This window comes from Leucoraja erinacea, chromosome 2 (assembly GCF_028641065.1).
Source record: "Leucoraja erinacea ecotype New England chromosome 2, Leri_hhj_1, whole genome shotgun sequence".
NCBI lineage: Eukaryota > Metazoa > Chordata > Chondrichthyes > Rajiformes > Rajidae > Leucoraja > Leucoraja erinaceus.
In genome coordinates this window covers 62,394,098-62,417,306 of record NC_073378.1, presented here as the reverse complement: position 1 = coordinate 62,417,306, position 23,209 = coordinate 62,394,098, and the positions used below count along the sequence as shown (strand labels likewise).

General features: G+C 41.7%; 1 protein-coding gene across 2 annotated transcripts in view; it reads right to left on the bottom strand.

Moving 5' to 3' along the window:
* Positions 1–23,209, bottom strand: part of tmem245 (transmembrane protein 245) — an 85,870-nt gene that overhangs the window by 14,892 nt on the left and 47,769 nt on the right. For both annotated transcript variants that reach the window (XM_055657760.1, XM_055657768.1), the window contains 2 exons: positions 8,312–8,434; positions 2,827–2,972 (listed from right to left, as the gene is read on the bottom strand). In XM_055657760.1, coding sequence (XP_055513735.1) covers positions 2,827–2,972; positions 8,312–8,434 — 269 coding nt within the window. The remainder of the gene's footprint in view (positions 1–2,826; positions 2,973–8,311; positions 8,435–23,209) is intronic.

Here is a 23,209-nt window from a genome sequence, read left to right as displayed (position 1 = left end):
ACGCCAAGAAGAAGATATCAATGATTTGGATGAGAACATACTGGCAAGATGAGCAAATTTGCAGATTATACAAAAGTGAGTGGTTTTGCAGATAGTGAAGATGGTTGTGAAAAATTGCAGCAGGATCTTGGCTAAGTGGGCTGAGGAATGGTTAATGGAATTTAATTCAGAAACATGTCAGGTGTTACATTTTGGGAAGTCTAACATGGGCAAGACCTACACAGTGAATGGTAGGGCTTTGAGCAGTGTTGTAGAGCTGAGGAATCTAAGAGTGCAGGCTCATAGCTCCCTGAAGCACCAGTAGACAATATGAATCCTTGAATCTGTTGTACTATTCAATAAAATGATAGCTAATCTGATTTTTGCCTTGGCCACTTTTTTGCCTGATTCCCATAATCCTCAACTTCCCTGCAGTCCAAATATATCTTTTAACCTTGATAGGATCACGTATGGCTCTTCCATGGTACTGAGTGCAGAGCATTCCAAAGCTTTACAACCCTCAGAAATCCATCTATATCTTAATCTTAAATGGACAACTTAAAATGGACAACCAAAAAACAGAAATGCTCAAAATTAGCAAGTTAATCAGGTAATGTAGAAAGAGAAACAGTCAATGTTTTTGGTCTGTGATCCTTCATTATAACTCAATCTCAAATGGACAGTCCCTTATTCTGAAATACATATTGACACCCAGATCCAAATTACCTCACAATATCTTCTCACCATTTACCCTGTTACTTGCACAGAATCTTATTTCAATGAGGTCACCTCCAAACTCTAATTATCCAATCTCCTCTGATGTTCCATGTAAGATATTCCTCCATCATCTCAGGACTAAACATAATGAATGCTCTCATACAAATATATCTCTTCTTAAATAACATGACCAAAGTTGTACACACGAATCTAGGTATTAACCTCCAGCAATAAGGAGGAACATTCTATTAATTGTCCCAATTACATGCTGTGTCTTCATGTTAACTTTGCATTTCCAACACAACGATACCTAGGTCACTCCTTGAAGCAAGTTGAACAACTTTCTGTTTTCACCTATATTTCCCCACATTATACTCAATTTGCCAAAGATACTCCCAGTTATTTATATCACTTTGCAAACTCTTTTTAGCCTCCACACAACTTTCTTTCTCACATTTATATACTTAGTAAATGGTGTCACAATATACTTGTTATTTTAGATTATAAATTATTTAATGCCCTGACACTAATCCTTATTGCACCCCACTATTTTGTGGATAAATATGCCACTAGCACTTGACCTGATATGATAACAAAACCAGTACTGATATTCCAAAGATCACTAGATGACCTAACACTTGCCTCAAAGCTTTATATCCTTAGTAAATCTCAAATGGACCAGACTGATTCCTGGGATGACAGGACTTTCATATGAAGAAAGACTGGATAGACTCGGCTTGTACTCGCTAGAATTTAGAAGATTGAGGGGGGAACTTATAGAAACTTACAACATTCTTAAGGGGTTGGACAGGCTAGATGCAGGAAGATTGTTCCCGATGTTGGGGAAGTCCAGAACAAGGGGTCACAGTTTAAGGATAAGGGGGAAGTATTTTAGGACCGAGATGAGAAAAACATTTTTTACACAGAGAGTGGTGAATCTGTGGAATTCTCTGCCACAGAGGTAGTTGAGGCCAGTTCATTGGCTATATTTAAGAGGGAGTTAGATGTGGCCCTTGTGGCTAAAGGCATTAGGGGGTATGGAGAGAAGGCAGGTACAGGATACTGAGTTGGATGATCAGCCATGATCATAGTGATTGGCGGTGCAGATTTGAAGGGCCGAATGGCCTACTCCTGCACCTATTTTCTATGTTTATCCCACATGGTCAGAAACTCTTATGTAGGGCACTATATTTGTATTTATCATGCAAAGGAATTTAATCTTAAATCTAAATTAAACCTAAAACCTAGTTCTTGAGCTTACACTCTGGAGATGGCAATATATTGCTGAGGTGGCGGTAGGGTTTGGGGAAAATGGGATTGTCTGCCAAGCACAAAACAGAGCTTATTAAACATGCATGATGCATAATGTTTCTTGATTCTGGTACTTCTGAATTTACAATTATACATCACCAGTTAAACATTGATATGGAATATGGAGTCAATTCAAAGAGCAAACTATTTTTGAAAAGAAACTGACATTTGCTGATGGGATGAGAATGTTGATCAGAAGTGATTTAAATTTAAAGAACAATGATGTGGATCTTAACAAAATGGATCTCAAAACACTAATTGAGCAATGAGCATTTATCTATTGCCACAAGATGCAGTCACACCAGTGTGCATGCACTCACATGAAAGTATCACACACATCATGCTGCACGGAGGTTCTCACAACATGCAACTTGGTAGTGTGCAATGCCTCCAATAGAGCAGGCAGAATGGGTACTCTAGGTGAAGAATGAGGTGGGCTTGATCTTTTCAGCCCAAGATACAAAACTACATGCTTATTGACAAGGAAAGGATGTCAAATGAATTTTCACATGCTCATGCAATACATTTAATACTTGACATTGGTTCTATTACAAAAATAATTTCAACAAAGCACACACAACATACTGCTCACAATGTCACAAGATATGCAGTTACACAAATTATCTGAAAATGGCTTATCAATATTTACATATTGTTAAGCAATTGTGATGTCATTACTCCAAGGTCAAGAGAAAACAAATGAAATACTGAATGCTGCCAGACAGGATTGTTAGTTTGTTACAATTTAATAGTTAGAAAAATGGCAGTCTGGCCAATGAAGCCTTTAAAAGGATGAGGTTAATAATTGGGCTTGCCTACCGTATAGCTTCTTCAACAGACTGCCCCACGATGTTGGAGGAAGGGCCTGCCTGGGAAAGTGGTGTCAGACCAATTACCCATTTCACTGGTTTGTAGCATTCATCATTTGAACTTATGAGATAGAAGAGTGTGGTCAAGAAAATGACCTGCAGGGTGGGAATTGTGGGGCAAGGGAGGAAAAAAGAAAATCAGAACTGAACCTTGTGGGGGCATTAAATAAAACATTCCGTAAATTAGGTTCAAATTTAAATCAGGGGAATGGGAAATGAGAGATATAGACAGTGATGTAGAGAGAGATAGTTCTCTATCTCTTTACCTCACTGTCTATCTCTCGTTTCCCTTTCCTGACTAGTCTGAAGAAGGGTTTCGACCTGAAAAATCACCCATTCCTTCTCGCCAGAGATTCTGCCTTTCCCGCTGAGTTACTCCGGTGTTTTGTGTCTATCAATGAGACAATATGCTCTCTGCTGTACACCTGTAGACGTTCAAGAGATTATTTGTAGACAAACCAAAACTCCTCAATTTTCTAAGGAAGTAGAGGCAAAGCTTTATCAAAATGTGCATCAAAATGCTGTCCAGGACAGATGTTCAGAGATATTTAAAGTTTTTGACTCCACCTCCATTCCGACAATGAAGACAGGTTTGTGGATCATGATAAAATAGGCCGAAGTCAGCATGGCTTTGTGAAGTGGAGGCCTTGCTTGACAAATTTCCTGGAATACTTTGAAGATGGTTATATGGTTATGTAAATAGCAGTACAGACAAAGGAGAGTCAGTGGTTGTTGTTTACTTAGATTTTCAGAAAGTTTTTGATAGGGTGCCACACGTGATGCTACTAAGGAAGATGAGATGTCATGGTATCAAAGGGCAGATACAAGCATGGATAGCAGGTTGGCTGGACGGCAGAAGACAAAGTGTGGCAATAAAGGGGAATTTTTCTGGTTGGCTGCCAGTGACTAGTGGAGTTCTGCACGGGTCGGTGCTGGGGTTGCTTCTCTTCACATTGTATATTAATGATTTGGACGAGGGGATTGAAGGCTTGGTGGCCAGGTTTGCGGAAGTTTACGTAAATAGGTGGAGGGGCAGGTAATGTAGAGAAAGCAGGGACTCTGCTGAAGGACCTGGACAGGTTAGGAGAGTGGGCATAGAAGTGGCAGAGCGAATATAGTGCAGCAAAGTGTGGAGTCATGCATTTTGTAGGAATAATGGTGTAGACTATTTTCAAAATGGGGAGAGAATCCAGAAATCGGAGGTGCAAAGGGACTTGGGAGTGCTGGTGCAGGATTCCCAAAAAGTTAATCTGCAAGTTGAATCGGTAGCAAATAAAGCAAACTCAATGCTAGCATTCATTTCAAGTTGGCTTGTATACAAAAACGGGGATGTAATGCTGAAGCTCTATAAGACGCTGGTAAGGACATTTGGAATATTGTGAACAGTTTTGGGCACCATATCGGAGGAAGGATGTTCTAGCTCTGGAGAGGGTCCAGAGGTTTACAGGAATGATTGCAGGAATGAGTAGGTTAACCTATGATGAGCGTTTGTCGGCACTGGGCGTGTATTCACTGGAGTTTAGAAGAATGAGGAGGGACCTCATTGAAACACAGAACAGTGAAAGGCTTGGATAGAGTGGATGTGGAAAGGATGTTTCCACTAGTGGGAGAGTTTAGGACTAGACAATAGACAATATACAATAGGTGCAGGAGTAGGCCATTTGCCCCCTTGAGCCAGCGCCTCCATTTAATGTGATCTTGGCTGATCATCCCCAATCAGTACCCCTTTCCTGCTTTTTCCCCATATCCCCTGACGCCACTATTTTTTAAGAGCCCTATCTAGCTCTCTCTTGAAAGCATCCAGAGAACCTGCCTCCACCACCCTCTGAGGCAGGGAATTCCACAGACTAGAGGTCATAGCCTCAGAATTAAAGGATGTTCTTTTAGGAACGAGGAGGAGAAATGTCTTTAGTCAGAGGGTGGTGAATATGTGGAATTCTTTGCCATAGACGGCTGTGGAAGCCAAGTCAGTGGATATTTTTAAGGCAGAGATAGATAGATTTTTGATTAGTACAGGTGTCAGAGGTTATGGGGGGAAGGCAGAAGAATAGGGTTGGGAGTGAGAGATAGATCAGCCATGATTGAATGGTAGAGTAGACTTGATGGACCGAATGGCCTAATTCTACTCATATCACTTATGACCTTATGAGCCTCGACCTTCCTCTTCCAAAGACAACAATCGTCGGCGAAGTTGAAACTACATTTTGTTTGAACCTCATGATTATATTGTATTGTATTGAGTTGAAACCATGTCAGGATACCGTTATGTGTATAGAGTGAGTAGAGCAGGGGACCAAGCATGCAGCCCTGAGGTGCACTTGTGATGATGGTTATTGAAGAGGAATGTCACTGCCAATCCATGCAGATTGTGGTCTGTTGATGAGGAAGGTGGGATGTGTAGAGACCCAGTTCAATGAGCTTAGTAACCAGTTTGGAGGGGATGCTGGTGTTGAATGCTGAGCTGTAGTCTATGAACAACATCCTGACGTGTGTTTTTATTGTCCAAGTGATCCAGTACAGACTGGAGAGCCACTGAGATAGCAGCCTTCATTGACCTGTTGTGGCAGTAGGCAAATTGGAGTGGGTCTAGGTTCTAGTTGAGGTAGGAATTAATATGTACCATATATGCACCATAACCAACCTCTCAAAGCACCATCACCACAGACCTTAGTACCACCTATCGGTAGTTACTGAAGTACGTCACCTTACTCTTCTTGGGCACTGATATTATTGATGCAGGTGGGAACCTCAGACCACCCGAGTGGAAGATGTCCACAAAAACTCCAGTTGGTCTGTATCAGTTTTAAGAACACAACCATCAAGTCCAGAAGCTTTCCGAGGTTCCACCCTCCTTAAGGATCTTCTGACATTTGCCTCTGTGACTGTAATACCATCAGGGGCAATGGGGACCCTATCAAAGCATGCGTAGAACACATTGAGTTAGTCTGGGATTCATGCTTCGTGGTCGCACGAGCTGCCCCCTTGTTGTGTCACTAGGAAGTGATGGCGTGCAAGACCTGCCGCAGCTGTTGAATGTCTGCATCATTCTCCAGTTTAGAACGAAAATCCCTTTTAGCCATTTTGATGGCCTTATCATGGTCATGCAGGAATTTTCTTTTGCCCTTCCCCACAAGACACTAGGAGAATTCCAACCGAAATATCATAGTTGTTATAAATACTTCAATGCTTTGTCCCAGAAATATCCCCAAATTTCCTCCGGTTGGTGTTTCTCAGGGGTGAAAAAAGTGGAAGGTCAGAAAGGGATACAAGAATCAATGATTTTCCATGGGAATTTTTTTTAAGCAATGTGATGTAATCTCATTGAATCAAAACCTGCAAATAGTGTGATATATATCAGTTTGTGTCCACTATCACTAAAATAAAGCCATCGCCCTAACATACACAGTATCATAAGTATCATAATTGTCTTAGCTAAGTGACATTTTTGGGTTCGGGCAATGATTAACCAAATTTGATTACCATTGTCATTACATTTTCAGCAATGGGTTTAAGTGGCATAATTTAATCACTAAGGAGTGATTCTTGGAGACACTCTTGGAGACACTAACATAAGAAACAGGCATGAATAAAATATACAAAAGACATACTCTCATAATGCAAATTATGAAATTAGATGAACTACACAGCATATAACTAAAAACTGAACGGGATTTTTTTTTTAAAGCATAAAAATGTTTTCAAAATGTAAAGAATGTAACTAATAAACTTAAAGTAAATTGGAGTAGATGTGTTTAAAATATTAAGTCAAGTTTATTGTCACTTGCTCAAGTACAGTGAGGCACAGGTTCAATGAAAAACCTTGCTTGCTGTTCAAAGGCAGGTAGACTCAGACAAACGCACAAACAAATTATACACAAATTCCAACTAAACAACACATAACATTTCTGAAATAAAGACCATAAAACAAGACATTAGACACAAGACAAGCAAAACCATAATTAGAAAAAAGTCAAAACATATTCTTGATTACTCAACTACACAAGCTTTTATCAAAAACCTAAAGCACTCATTATATCTTTGATATTCAACATCTTGCCGGAAATTCTTTTTTCCACGTCATCACAGAACAGTAATTCTGCACATGAAACATGTATGTATATTTTAAATATGGTCCATGAGGAGAAACAACATTTTTGTGCACTAAACTAGATTTACAGCATACAGAAAAATGTAAAAGGGAAGACTGAAAATGGAAATTAATTTGTGCATTTACTTAGTTTATTCTTAATCACGCCTCCTGTAAGACACTGCTAATTAAAACTGAATCTTATGGAACTGACGGAAAATAATTAACCTGGTGAGGAAATTGCTAAGTGGCAGGAGCAGGAAATGCATGGTCTGGGAAGGTACAATGTGACAGATGGCATTCTTTATAGGGTCTGGATCAGGGTCAAATCTAATGACAATATTGATAAATTACTTCTGTAATGGGATAGAGCGCTATAAATCCAAGTTTGCTGATAACATGGATAATACAGGTAATCATAAGATTGTTGCCGCTGGACACAAACTAGAAAGAATAGAGCACTTTCTAAACGATCTAAAGTTAGAAACAAGAAGTCCAGAGATTAGGGGATAGTATGCTGATCTTTATATGTTATGTGTAGGAAGGAACTGCAGATGGTGGTTTAAACCAAAGATAGATACAAAAGGCTGGAGTAACTCAGCGGGACAGACAGCATCTCTGGAGAGAAGGAATGGGTGACTTTCGGGTCAAGAATCTTCTTCCTTAATGTTATGTTATGCCAAACAAATAGAGCATTGGAAGTACTTCAGCGCATCAAACCGTAGGAAGGATACATGTCCTTGGAAAAAGTGTAGCATAGATTTATCAGGATACCTGGATACTAACGATTAAGTAACAATAAGACATTTCACCCATTATATTTGCATTTCTAAGAATGGGAAAAGTTAAGACCATAAGATCTTATTGAAGTATTCAAGAACGGAAAGAAAGATGACCAGAAACTTTATTTTTTCTGGTAGCTAATGTGCTAAGGATTAAGCAGCATAGGCTTGAGATTGGAAACTTCTCTTTCAGAAGTAGAACATTGGAGAACATTTACCACCCTATCCTAGTAATAATAAATAAATAAATGGCACAGGGAACTGTAATAAACAAAAAGAGCACAAATAAACCAATTGGTTGTAAATGTATCATAGTCATATGAAAAAAAGCATCGCCCTCACAGCACCCATGTTATTGGGCATTCTTTCCCAATCTCATGAAATTGTGATACTATTTCAATGTTCTGCACATCGCAGCAAAATCAAGCACAGAATTGAAAGTTTGTGAATATTAAAAACTGAAAATATAGTTTACTATTACTTTTCTGTGATATATAAGAAACATATACAATTTTATTTATTCTAATATTATTGTGTCATAAACAGATCTTCATTAATTTACTCACCAAAGAAAGAATGAAGTTGAGAAGTGCTGTGCCACTGTGAAACAGAACCGTCAGCAATGTGGTGGCAGTTGTGAACAATAAACTCACATTTCGACTCATCACAATCCAGAGAGACTCCAATATCTAAAAAAACGCAAAGATACAAGGTGAGAAATATTTGGTTCATTTCCCTTTATTTCAAACAATTCAATTGATCTCAAATGGCACCAACAGAATTACCGGCAGACTTCCACACAATTGACTGGGCATAGACTATCTATACGTAACTAAACTCTGATCTTGTCCTCTTCCGGTTTGGGGGTTTTTATATTTGCACAAAAACGGTGCGCGATAGCGCTACGATTTTTAGCCAGCTAACTCACCCTTCTGTCCTGTGAGTGCACCAAGTTGCGTTCCGATCAGCAGTATATTGTAAAAGTTATTAAAAAGCGTTAAAAAACGGGCATGCATAGATTGCTGTCGGGACAGCAGACGCGGCTGCACTGATTGGTCAGCGCCCCCGCCTCGCCCGACGTTGCACGGAAGCGGCCGCTGCCCAGCATCCGCGGCCCAGCTTCCCCGTGGCCTGGCTTCCCCAGCTTCCCCGTGGCCCCACAGCAACAGCCGTCGCGGCCCACGGCCTCGCAGCTGCTGCATTGGCACGCAAGGAAGGAAAGGAGCGGCAACCTCGAGATCCTGGGGATGTGAGGAGGGAGGGTGGGTGTGTTGGGGGACCAGGCCATCCGTGTGACAGCGTCCCATTTAGTCTAGTTAAATGATAACAGATGTTGAGGACATTTTTTGTGGACGTTTGGTCTAAAAGATTTAAATCAGCATGTTAATCAGAACAAGTTTCCCCATCAGAGGCCTGACCCAAACGTCGCCTTTCCATTCCCTCCACAGCTTGATCTGCGGAGTTCTTCCAGCGCATTGTGTTTTACTCAAGTTTCCTTGTTATTCCTTTAGTATAACTATCTACTTATATAGAAAAGATTCAAATAACTGTGAGGGTTATCTTAAATGGCATTAAAGTAGTAAAATATGGGCGGCACAGTTTCAATTGTTAGAGCTGCTGCTTCAATGCCAGAGATCCGGTTCAATCCCGACTTTGGGTGCTGTCTGTGTGGAGTTTGCACGTTTCCCCTGTGACTGCATGGGTTTCCTCCGGGTGCTCCACTTTCCTCCTACCAACTCTAAGTAAACCCAGAGTCATTCCTCCGCCTCCTTTGACCAGCTCTGTGCAGCCTTCACCACTGGGGGTGCGCTCTTCAGTCACTGCCTATATGCAGGAAGTAGCAGCACAACCAAGTGATCAGATTTCCAACAGTAAGGGTGAGGGATGGAGTGATCGGCATCTTTGATAGTGGAATAGCAGTGGTCGAAGGTGTTTGATTATCTAAATATGTTCAGAATTGTTATATCCTGTCCTGTTGTGCTGCTAGCAAAATGTCACCAGAGTTGCATGATAAAAACAGGTACTATTTTGGAAAGAAGGCTTTTTTTTTGTACACCTGTGATAGACAGCAATATTTCATACTGTTTGTGTTTTAGTTTGTTTTAGGACCTATTGTCAGCATGAGACATATGCTACATAGGTCTAAGAAATGACATTTTTTCCATTGCTTCCAACCTTGGAGCACTGCCTGGGAAGAAAAATATAAAATTTCCAAACACAATAAGTAATATTTTAATGAAGCAATTAACAGAAAATGCACTTCAATTTCCAACAATTTGTTGTAATTTTGTAAATTTGTTGTAAATTCACAAAATTATAATTGTTTAAACCGCCTATTTGTTAAAATAATTCACAGAAAATGCTATAACAAGTTTGCCTCCAACAAACACCAGAAGGGACAATCAAACTTGCTGACAGATAACAAATAGATTCAATTGTAGCTCATGGTACAGAACCATATCAAAAGTCGACAAAATCATGCAGCACGGAAACAGGCCATTCAGTCCACCATGGGCGTGTCAATCAGTGGAAACCTATATACGTTAATCACATCTTTCAGAACCTGTTACGCATCCTTCTGTGATCACTAAATACTGTTAAACACAACCTTCCCAGGTACCTTCCTCGGTAGCCACAAGAAGAGGTACAGGTACTCTATACATCTTCCGTCGACTGTCCAGGGACCACAATAGACCTTTCAGGTTAGGCAGATGTTCACTCATCCCTTCCCACCCAAACCAGCAGTATGATGTTGATTTCTTAAACTTCAATTAAGACTTGTATCCCCTTCTCTCTCCGTCCCTCCCCCACCCAAGTCAAGTCACTTTTATTTATTTATTTAACACCCAAGTCATTGTACTAGCTCTAAAACAGTCTTGTTGAGTCTCATTGTCTGTAACTTGTTTTGACCCAGCCCACAGCTAACAATGGCCCGTTTCCTTTATCATCGTTACTTTTTACATATCTTTCATTCATTCATTCTATATCTCTCTATATCACCATCTATATCTCTCATTTCCCGTTTCCCTGACTCTCAGTCTGTAGCAGTTCTCAACCCGAAACGTCACCTATTCCTTTTCTCCAGAGATGCTGTCTGACCCGCTGAGTTACTGCAGCTTTTTGTGTCTATCTTTGATTTAAACCAGCATCTGCAGTTCCTTCCTACACACTGCTTAACTGTCAAGACTCTGTTTCCACAAATCTCTCAGAAAGTACAAGAGGCAGTCACCACTAACTGGCTGAATCCCCTCAAAGATCCCCTAATTCTCTCACTCTAAATCTATTTTTTTCTAATATCATCTGTCTCTGATGTGAGGAAATGCAGCATGCAGAAGAGGCGATTGAAGTCAAATCAGCAGATGTTTTTCATTATTCTACCAGCACCTTTTGGTCCTATCTCTCTACAGCTTGATCTCCAATTTGAATATTCAACCATGAAGAAGGGAGATCTTCTATTGATGCAATGTCTTCTGCCACAAAATCATAAGGCAGGTCGTTCCTAGGTATCAAATAAGCAGGTCATGTTTCGAAGCATTTCTTGTTTTTGTGCATAAAAATATTAAGGTACACTTATTAACTGGAAGTCAAATTATTTCCATTCAATTACAATGGAAACATCAGAAAGCACAGAAGCAAAACCAGACAAAATCTGAGAACAAGATAATTGGAAATTTGAAGGTCAAAATAAAATGCATTGCAGTTAAAATCAGATCATGTATTTGAACGGCAAACAGTTCAAATACAAGTGTACAGTTAATGGCAAGACCCTTAACGGCTTTGACGTGCAGAGGGACCTTGGAGTTCAAGTTAGATACAAAATGCTGGAGCGACTCAGCTGGTCAGGCAGCATCAGCGGAGAAAAGTCGACGTTTCGAGTCGAGACCCTTCTTCAGACTGAATCAGGGGAGAGGTATGAAAAGGTACAGAACAACCATAAGGCAAGTCATTCCTAGGTATCTGATAAGTAGGTCATGTTTCAAAAGCAATTCTTGTTTTCCTGCATAAAAATATTAAGATACATTTACTAACTGGAACCTCTTCTCGATAACTGCCTCTTTGTAAGTATGTCAAAGAATCCATGTTCCAGGCTATCTCCGAACTCTATCTCCGCTACATTGAGGACTGCATCGGAGCTACCACCTGTACCCACGCAGATCTCATGGACTTCATTAACTTCACTACCAATTTCCATTCTGCACTCTAATTCACTTGCACCATCTTTGACACCTCCCTCCCCTTTCATGATTTAATCGTCTCCATCACAGGAGATAAACTATCAACTGATGTCTATTACAAACCTATTGATTCCCACACCAATCTAGACTACACTTCTTCCCATCCTGCCTCCTACAAAGACTTTCCCTACTAAATCTTCCGTCTCTGCTGCATCTGTGCTCAAGATGAGATGTCATCATTCTTTAGGGAACAGGGGTTCCTCTTATCTTTGGAAAGAACTGCAAATATTGGTTTAAACAGAAGGTAGACACAAAATGCTGGAGTAACAGCAGGGCAGGCAGTATCTCTGAAGAGAAGGAATAGGTGACATTTCGGGTTGAGACCCTTCTTCAGGCTGAAGTTACCCGCTGAGTTACTCCAGCATTTTGTGTCTACCTCCCTCTCATCTTTCATAGATGAGGCCCTCGCACGTGTGTCCACGGTATCCCGTAGATCCCCCCTTGTTCCCCCTCCTCCCAGTCGCAACAGGGACAGAGATCTCCTGGTCCTCACCTTACCACACCAGCCGTATATAATTTCCTGACACTTTTTCCACCTCCAACGGGATTCCACCACCATGTCTTCCGATCTCCACCCCTTTCTGCTTTCCGCAGTGACCTATCCCTCCACAACTTCCTAGTTTACTCATCCCTTCCCATCCAAACCACCCCCTCCACAGTTACTTTGGATAGATTTGGATTGTTTTCTATGGAATGGTGGAGGTTCTGTAAGATCACCCCTCAGCCTCCTGAGCTTTAAGTAATAAATTACTAACCTGCCCAACCTTTCCTATAACTGGCCCTTGAGCATTGGCAACATCCTCATAAATCTTCTCTGAACCCTTTGGGCTTAATGAAATACTTCCTATAACTGGGTGACTAAAACCGAACATAGTACTCCAACACCAACATATTGTACAACTGTAACATAATGTCCCAACTTATGTATTCAATACACTGACTGACGAATGCCAATGGACCAAAAGCATTTTTTACCATCCTATCTACCCATGATGCCACTTTTAGAGAACTATATAACTGATCCCTAGATCCCATTGGTCTACAACACTCCTCAGGGCTCTACCAATCGCTGTCCTGCCCTGGTTTGACTTCGCAAAATGCAACACCTCACATATATTTGCATTAAACTCCTCGATTGATCAAGATCCTACTCTAATTCTTGATAACCATCATTACCATCTACATTAGTGTCATCTGCACAATTAATAATCTTGCCTTGTACATTCTCATCTAAATCGTTAATACAAACCACAAAGAGCATCAATCCCAGATGCACACCATTAGTTACACTTTCCACCTCCACCCTCTGCCTCCTTCCATTGTCAATTCTGAACTGAGTAATCTCTTCTTGGATCCCATGTGATTTAACCTTCCATAGCCGCATACCATCTGGAACCTTAATCACCTTGCTAAAGAACATATAGACAACGTCTGTGGCCTGCCTTCATCAACCTTTGAGTTTATGAGATGAGTTTAGTTTATGGTTACTTCTTCATAAAACGTAATCAATTTCGTAAGACACGACATCCCTTGTCCAAAACCATGCTGCCTATTCCTAATCAGCCCTAGTCTATCCAAAACACACACAAATATATATTTGTACAATACAAATATATATATATATATATATATATATATATATATATATATATATATATATATATATATATATATATATATATATATATATATATATATATATATATATATATATATGTGTGTGTGTGTATATATATATATATATATATATATATATATATATATATAGGGTCAGGTGACTGGAAGGTGGCTAACATAGTGCCTCCTACTTAAGAAGAGCTGCAAGGAAACCTGGGAACTATAGACCAGCGAGCCTAACATCTGTGGTAGGTAAGTTACTGGAGAGGATATATACTCTCCAGTAACTTACCTACCACAGATCTTGGGCTCGCTGGTCTATAGTTCCCAGGTTTCCTTGCAGCCCTTCTTAAGTCGGAGGCACTATGTTAGCCACCTTCCAGTCACCTGACCCGTCACCCGTGTCTAATGATGATTCATGTTTCTCAACTAGGGTCCTGCAATTTCCTATCTCGCTTATCCTCAGATATATCTGATCAGGCATAGGAAATTTATCTATTAATATATATATATTAATATTGATCTATTATTAATATCACATGCAATATTGGAATTAGCAAAATGAATGTTGCAAAAAAAAGGGGAATAGATGCAATGGAAAAGTATGAGCTGTGCAAATATATTTGTGGAATGCTCAAAAGGCTGTGTTTTTTGCAGATTGCTGACAAATATATCAATGCAAACTTATGGCTGTCAAATTATAATGAAATAATGCAAACTCAATTCCCTTCAGTACTTTTCCATTATTTCCCCTCATCATTTATTGTCTATAAAAGAAAATATCTATTTCATGCAAAATGTAATTATCTGGATTTAGTTTTATAGCATTCCAGATTCTAACAATCTCCTTAGAGGCAAGATTATTTGCACCAATTAAAATGTGCCCAATATATTACCCACATTTAAAATATTGCAATAAATCACAGTTACAACTGTACTGTTAAAGAGTATAATATCAATAAATTAAAAAATAATTTTAATGATGCTTAATGCATTTTAATAGTTTAAATTGAATCAGCCGTTAATCTAATGCACAGCAATTAATTTTTCAACATTGGCAGTCAGCAAATTCAGAGGGTCTAGCTTAGCTAACTATCAAAGTATTTAACTGGCTATTTTGGTGCTCCACCCCAGTCTGAGGTCCTGAACGCTCTGGAGCAGGTTTTCATCAAGGATCTCTCTGTACTTGGCTCCATTCTTCTTTCCCTCGATCCTGACTCATCTTCCAGTTCCTGCCGCTGAAACAAATCCCCACAGCATGATGCTGCCACCACCATGCTTCACCGCAGGTATGGTATTAGTCAGGTGATGAGCGGTGCCTGGTTTCCTCCAGACGTGATGTCTGGAGGAACTCTTTAGCATTAAGGCCAAAGAGTTCAATCCTGGTTTCATCAGACCAGAGAATCTTGTTTCTCATGTCTTTTGACAAACTCCAAGCCGGCTGTCATGTGCCTTTTACTGAGGAGTGGCTTCCGTCTGGCCACTCTACCATAAAGGCCTGATTGGTGGAGTGCTGCAGATATAGTTGTCGTTCTGGAAGGTTCTCCCATCTTCACAGAGGAACTCCACTAGGGCCGCCGCATTGAAGGCAGCCTCTGCCTACAGTGTGTCTGTTTTTTCTATCTTTTTTTAAATTTTAGTTTGTCTTAACAGTACGTTTTGGAGGGTTATTTAGTTTTTCTATGTGGCGGAGGGGGGTAGGGTAAGGGGGAAACCGTTTCCCAGTCACTTCCTGGCGAGGATGCGACTATTCTCCGAGTCGCATTCTCGCCCCCCTCCTCGCAGCCTACCAACTGGATTGGCGGGGACCGGACCAGAGCTTCAGCAGCGGCAGCGCAGCCTACCTGGATCGCCGTTTGAAGCTCTGGAGCATTGGGCCGGCAGCATCAACATCGCGGAGCTGTGGTTCGTAGAGCTCCCAGCGCGGGCGGCGCTGACTTCAAAATTGCAGAGTCCTGGGATCCCTTTGCCGAGGCCTGCCAGCGTGAATCTCCGGCCAGCGCGGCCTGTGGACTCCGGTGGACTCCGGAAGTGGCCGATTCGGAGGTCCAAGCCGCTGAGATTGTCCTCCCGTTCCGACGTTGGAGTCCCATCATCCCGGCAAGCAGGCCTGAGCTGCGGGCCGCCTGTAACGGCGACTGCGGAGGGCTCGGGAGGCCCCGACCACGGGTGAGCATGAAGAACATCAGAGGAAGAGGACTGACTTTGGTGCCTTCCCAAACAGTGTGAAACTTTGTTTCTGCTGTGTGGGGATGTTTTATGTTGGAGTCTATCATGTGTGTGTGTTCTTTTTTTATTTGTATGGCTGTATGGTGACCACACATTTCACTGTACCAACCGGTACATGTGACAAATAAATGTATCTTGTGTCTTGGAGCTCTGTCAGAGTGACCATCGGGTTCTTGGTCACCTCCCTGACCAAGGCCCTTCTCCCCCGATTGCACAGTTTGGCAGGGCCGCCAGCTCTATGAAGAGTCCTGGTGGTTCCAAAGCTCTTGCATTTAAGAATGACGGAGGCCACTGTGCCCTTGGTGACCTGCAATGCTGCAGAAATTGTTTTATACCCTTCCCCAGATCTGTGTCTCGACACAATCCAGTCTCGGAAGTCGACAGCCAATTCCTGCATTTTCATGGCTTTGTTTTTGCTCTGACATGCACTGTCAACCGTGGGACCTTATGTAGACAGGTGTGTGCCTTTCCAAATCCAATCAATTTAATTTACCACTGGAGGACTCCAATCAAGTTGTCGAAACATCTCAAGGATAATCAATGGAAACAGGATGCACCTCTCAATTTGGAGTGTCATAGCAAAGGGTCTGAATATTTATGTAAATGTGATATTTCAGTTATTTCTTTTTAATTACTTTGCAAACATTTCTAAACACCTGTTTTCACTTTTTTATTGGGTATTGTGTGTAGATTGATGATTAAAAAAAAATGAATGTAATCCATTTTAGAATAAGTCTATAACGTAACAAAATGTGGAAAAAGTGAAGGGGTAAGAATACTTTCTGAATGCACTGTAGATCAGCCATGATTGAATGGTGTAGATGATGGCCGAATGGCCTAATTCTGCTTCTATTATTTATGATCTTACAGCGCCAGAGACCTGGGATCAATCCCGACTACGGATGTTTGTCTGTACGTAGTTTGTACATTCCCCCTGTGACCTGCGGTTTCCTCCCACACTCCAAAGACATACGGGTTTGTAGGTTGATTGGCTTTGTAAAATTGTAAATTGTCCCTAGTGCGTGTCGGGTAGTGTTAATGTGTGGATCGCTGGTCGGCACAGACTCGGTGGGCCGAAGAGCCTGTTTCCGCGCTGTATCTCTAGACCAAACACCTCCCCACCACTCAACATCTTGGGGATGATGCCAACATTGTTGCATTGCCAAGGACTCAAACAGTTTGGGAAGGAAGCTCTAGCCACAAGATTTGCAACAGTAAGACACTGATCACCAAATTTGGTGGTTTAATTATCCTCATCATTAACATCTATGTCAAAATGTTTTAACATCTGTTTTTATACTAAGTTTGAATAACAGCCTGGAAAGTGCAGATTTACAGAAGCATCTACAGTGTAGATGCTGCTGAGTGCCCCCCATCCCCCCTGGACTGTCTCCCTCGGATGGTCACGTCACACAGCTTATTTATTTATTTTACTTTTCTTTTACATCGGTTGGAAGCTGCATACTAAATCTCGTTGCACTGATGTGCAATGACAATAAAATATATATTATTATTATTAATCCCTTAAGCACCACAATGTAAAAAAAAATCTATAGCACAAGTCAATCTATAGCTAACTGCTGCACCCTACTGGCACTACTGTCATCAAATGTGAAACAAAACAAATTTGAAATGCAATACCAGTATGGGAGATTCTTCAGTTAAGTAAAAATCAGCCTTTATTGCCAAATTTGAAATATAGTTTTTTATCTTTCATTTTTTTAATGGCAAAAACAAGGGGGAACTTAAATATGATGGAAAAAAATGCAATGCTGACGGGTAACTTAAGAGAAAATCAGTTTGTACTCTGTGTAATGCTAAACCCCAACAGGAGTGGGCGAGTTAACTTAAGGTAAACTGGGGTCATCAAAACAAAAACCTGGCTCAGGGATTACCAAAAAAAGGGTCACCAATGACCCAAAACATAACTGTGGCTACAGAGCTTTCCCCTAATTACAAGTGTGTCTGGTGTACAATAGCATATTCTTCACCCACCTGGATAAGAACTGCTCTGATAACACTTAGCAATCTTTATACCTTTGGAAGTTCAATATGCATAAGGATAAAAAATCCTAATAATTATATATTAGCATACCATTAAAATTAATGTAGTCACAACATAATTGATCGCATCGCTGAAAGCCACGACTTAAATTGCCCTGATCTAAACTGATGACACCATTACCTCCATGCAGTTGTGACACAACACACTGACTTGGAAATGTATCACTGATCTTTCATTATCTCTGCCTTAACATACTGGAACATCCTACTTATTTCTTAGCACAGCTTTTTCACATTAACTGCTGCAGATCAAGGTCTATCCAGATAACCAAAGTGCCTCCTCATTATAATCATTTTTAGCATATCTCTTCTACACCTTCATAAAAGGCTTTATATATCATTCTAAGATTTGATTCCCAGAAATGAACACAATACTACAGCTGTGACAAAACCAGTGACTTATAGGTGTTGGTCATGACTTTGCAGTGCTATTGTACTCCACGCTTCTATTTTTAAAGCAAGGTTCCTGCATGTTTTTTTCAAAAACGATTTTCTCAATGTCACTTTCTCAATGCTGTGTCACTTTCAAGGAGTACAGGGAGTAAAGAAGGGGGCTAAGAATGCATCCTTGTGGAGCACCAATGTTCAGAATTATCATAGAGGATGATTTGTCCACCCCCTATCCTCACAAATTGGGGTTGATCATTAATCAAATTATAACCATATAACCATATAACAATTACAGCACGGAAACAGGCCATCTCGACCCTTCTAGTCCGTGCCACATAATCTCCCCTAGTCCCATATACCTGCGCTCAGACCATAACCCTCCATTCCCTTCCCATCCATATAACTTTCCATTTTATTTTTAAATGATAAAAACGAACCTGCCTCCACCACCTTCACTGGAAGCTCATCCACACAGCTACCACAAATTATCCGAGCCGGAGTCTCATTATTAACACAGACAAAGACACAGAGGGTGGTGAGTTAATGGAATGAGTGCCAGAGGAAGTGGCTAGGAAAGGTTTAGTGAGAGGTCCGACGGGTCTCCCAGAAAGGGCCCCCGGCCACGCCCAGGCATCTTGAACAGCATGGAAGAATTGGGTCAAAGCTCCTGTTTCCGATGTGTATTACTCTATCTGACCTACCATCAATCTGACACATTGGACACAGATGTCTATTTAGCCAACTGTCCAAACATCTGGAAATACATGGTAGAAACATAGAAAATAGATGCAGGTGCAGACCATTTGGCCCTTTGAGCCAGCACCACCATTCAATATAATCATGACTGATCATCCAAAATCAGTACCACGTTCTTGTTTTTTCCCCATATCCCTTGATTCATTTAGCCCCAAGAGCTAAATCTAACTCCCTCTTGAAACCATCCAGTGAATTGGCCCCCACAGATTCGCAACTCTCTGGGTGAAAACATTGTTTCCTCATCTCAGTCCTAAATGTCCTACCTCCTTATTCTTAAACTGTGATCCCTGGTTCTGGACTCCCCCACCATCGGGAAAATTTTTCCTGCATCTAGCCTGTCCAATCCTTTAGTTATTTTATATGTTTCTCCAAGATCCCAGTCTCATCCTCCTAAATTCCAGTGAATACAAGCCCAGTCAATCCATCCTTTCATCATATGTCAATCCCACCATCCTGGGAACTGACCTGGTAACAACTTACAGACATTTAAGTAAACTGTTAAAAAGCTTCAAGTAGAGCTAATAGGACTTGATGTTTCAATCCATGTAGTAAGTCGGAACATTTGATATTGGCAGCGGGATTGGAGTGGTGAAAGGTAGGGCAAGTACGTCATCAGGGTCATCAGGTGGGCACCCTCCTTCTTTGACGTTTCATTGATAAGCCCACAACGTCTCCAGAGGGTTCAACGGTGATACCTGGTGTCCCAGTTCCATACCCTCCTATTTTCATCTTGCGGCCCATTTGTTATCTTTCCTTTTAATCCAAAGCCAAATGCTGCTTTTTTATGATGCATTTGACAATGACGATTGCTTGTTGTCGGAAACGACTCCTCATCCCTATTTTCTTCAATAGATTGGTCATAGATGTAGCAACAAATCCCCTGCATGCCACTTCTACAGGGAAAATCTTAGTCCCAGCCATTCTGGGCAGTTTCTGTTGCCAGTTCAGAGTACCTGGTCTTTTTCCTCTCATAAGTTTCTTCAACACCATCTTCCCATGGAACTGTCAATTCCACAACGTATGGGCTGGAAAGACAACAAATGGGCTTCAAGATGGCGGCGCTGCCTTAGCAGCTGCGGCTCGCCTGCAGTCCGTTTGTTTTTTCTCTTTTTGTTTGTTCTTTTGTCCTGTTTTAGTTCATTTTGGGTTTTATTTTATTATGTTGTGTATGGGTATGGGGGGTGGGAGAAACGTGTTTTTGGTCTCTTCCTTCGGGGGGATGCGACTTCTCTTGTCGTATCCCCCGTGTACGTCTCTGCCTGCGCCGAGGCCTAATGGCGGAGCTGGCGGCCTCGGAGCTGTGGCGTTCCAGCGGCAACATCGGAGCTGTGGCGTTCCAGCGGCAACATCGGAGCTGTGGCGTTCCGGCGGCAACATCGGAGCTGTGGCGTTCCAGCGGCAACATCGGAGCTGTGGCGTTCCGGCGGCAGCGGAAGCGGCAACCCGACAACGGAGCTGTGACGTTCCGGCGGCTGCGGCGACCTGACCTCGGAGGATCGGACACGGGTGGTCAGGAGCTCACAGGTCGCCTCGGAGCAGAGGGAGAACAAGGAGGGAAGAGACAAGGACTTTAAGATTTTTGCCTTCCATCACAGTGAGGAGGTGCCTGGTGAACTCACTGTGGTGGATGTTCAATTTGTGTTTATTGTGTGTTTTTGTCATTTTTGGATATATTGGATCCAAGATGGCGTCGCGTGCACAACGCGAGGCTCTGCGTCCCCGTACTTTTTGCAAAACGCTAAACTGCATTTCGTTGTACCCATACTTGTATCTGTGCAATGAGGTTTATTTGCCGAAACTGTTCGATGGTGAACACATTTATTTCTTTTGGGATCAGCACTCCCCCCCCACTCTTTGCCGGGCTTTGGGGATAACTTGCTTTTCCCACGCAACCCTCATGTTCCTCCGGAGGAATTTCAGAACATTCGGGCATTCTTGTAGACACAATACGGAACACCATTAAGGCCTGGTTCAGAGGCCGTTCTTGCCTTCCTCACTACTTCTTTTACCTCACTCAGCTTGTGAGGGCTGATGTCAAATTGATGTTGTGGGGGTGAGATTGGTGAGATATCAGCGGGGACAAGTATTGGTTCATCTTTTAGCTCATAAATGTGGATGTTTCTGATGAGTGCTTCAACCTTTTTTTGACGCTTTCAGGCATCCGCTTTTCTCTTTCACAAACTTAAGGGGGTCTTTGTAGGTCTGTTCTTGCTTTTTCCTTCTTTTTGCATTGTTTCTTTAAATTCTCCACTCTACGCATTCGAGGGCCTCTGTCAGGTCCTCTTGAAGGAGGTTGATGCCCTCACCATCTTCTGCTGTTGCCTTTTTCCACAACTTTCTCAGGCCTCTTCTTTCTTTAACAAGTCGTTGGATTTCCTGGAGACGACGGGGCTTGGGGGAGGTGAAGGAGGCCTATCTTTCCTGTTGAGTTGTTCCTTTCCTCCAAATTTCTCCTTTCCATAGCTGTAGACTAGATCACCCATCTTCTCCAACTTCTTTTCTGCTGATCCCTTGATTCCACTTAAGATCAGCTCACATCTGCATTAATGGTTTCCCATTCCTTGCTGTTAAACTTTGGCCATTTCACCAACGGCTTACGTCCTTGCACGTTCTCCACTTTATGTTGTGCCTGGTTGTGTCTTGGACTTCTTCCACATCCCGGAGGGTGCTGATGCTCTGCGGACTGTGGATTTCTTCCTGCTGCTGAGTTTCATCTAACTGATTTGACCTTTCTCTTGACAGAATCTGGCCTATGCGGGATCCTGGGTTGGAGATTTTCAAGCATTTCTTCTGTCCCTGATTAATTTTAAGACCATGAGTTGATGTTACTTTAGTCCAGCCACACTTACAGGTCTGGAGAACGTGTCCAGCTGCTCGTTTTTCAAGAGTTTTGCCACTTATTTGATTCAATGTCGTGTCCTTTCCAAGGTTTGTTACCAGATGATCAGTCGATGAGTCATCTCGCAGACTCTGGGGGTATTTTTCTCTTTGAACTTTTTATAGCCAAGTGAGGGTGGCTCTTGTGCCCTAACAAGGTGACAGAGCCTGCTGTTATGGGTAGCCAACCCATAACAGTCCCGTTGGGGTCTATTTCCTCCTGTCAGCTGTCACATGGTCTTTCCCTTGTCGTCATCTGCAATTTCACAGCAGTCACTGGTTTTTCTTCCAGAAGATCAGTAGAGCTAATAGGACTTAATGTTTCAATCCCTGTAGTAAGTCAGCACTCTTGATATTGGCACTGGGATTGGTGAAAGGTAGGGTAGTTACGTACAAACAACTTTACTCCTAAAAAGAGAACTTAAGAAACTGCTGGTTGCACATCTATAATATCATTTATTGTTTTGTCCATGACAGTGAAATAATACTGGAACTAGAGAAGACAAAAAAGGAGTCTGGAACAACCCTGACAATGTCATCATACTCTCAAGACAAAGGGGGAGCTCCATTGTAAAATTTGCTGCACTGATCTCCAATTGCTAGCTTTTTGACACCTCCTTATACCTTCCCCTGGTCCATGACCATTAACTAACACCAGGTTAGCATCTCATAGACCGCTGCAGATCTCACCACATCAAGAGATCTTCTCTCCACAGCCCTGAATCTCAACATGCTGCAACTCCACAGTGCCTGCTATTTTTTAAACTCAAGATCCATAAATAGTACTGCCCTGTTTGCCTGCTCATTCCTCACTGAACGTATATCTTCATGCCTGGATTTCTCCCTCTTTCCCCTGGTCTCATCTTTACCGTGGACCTCAATTTCGATACATCTGTATCCTTCAACAGGACTCTCTTTCTTTCAAACACATTCTCCCAAGCAACATAAATTCTAAATTTCAACAACTAAACAATGAGGAAACTCGCACTTGGAGACCTTAAATGTAAACTGTTTATCCCAGAAATCTGAAGTTCTTTCACTGGTGATCAAATCTCCAAAGATATTCTGAGAGATAAAATCAGAAGCTCCCACTGCTTTGCAACAGCATCCTCACCAGCAGTTCAAGTTACTCATCCTCGTGATCTAAGAACAACACCTCATTAATTAACACCAGGTTAGCATCTCATAGACCGCTGCAGATCTCACCACATCAAGAGATCTTCCCTCCACAGCCTACAAAAAAAACCCCCAAAAAAACTTCTCTTTAAGCTTGGTGTTGGCAGAGAGATCAGAAAG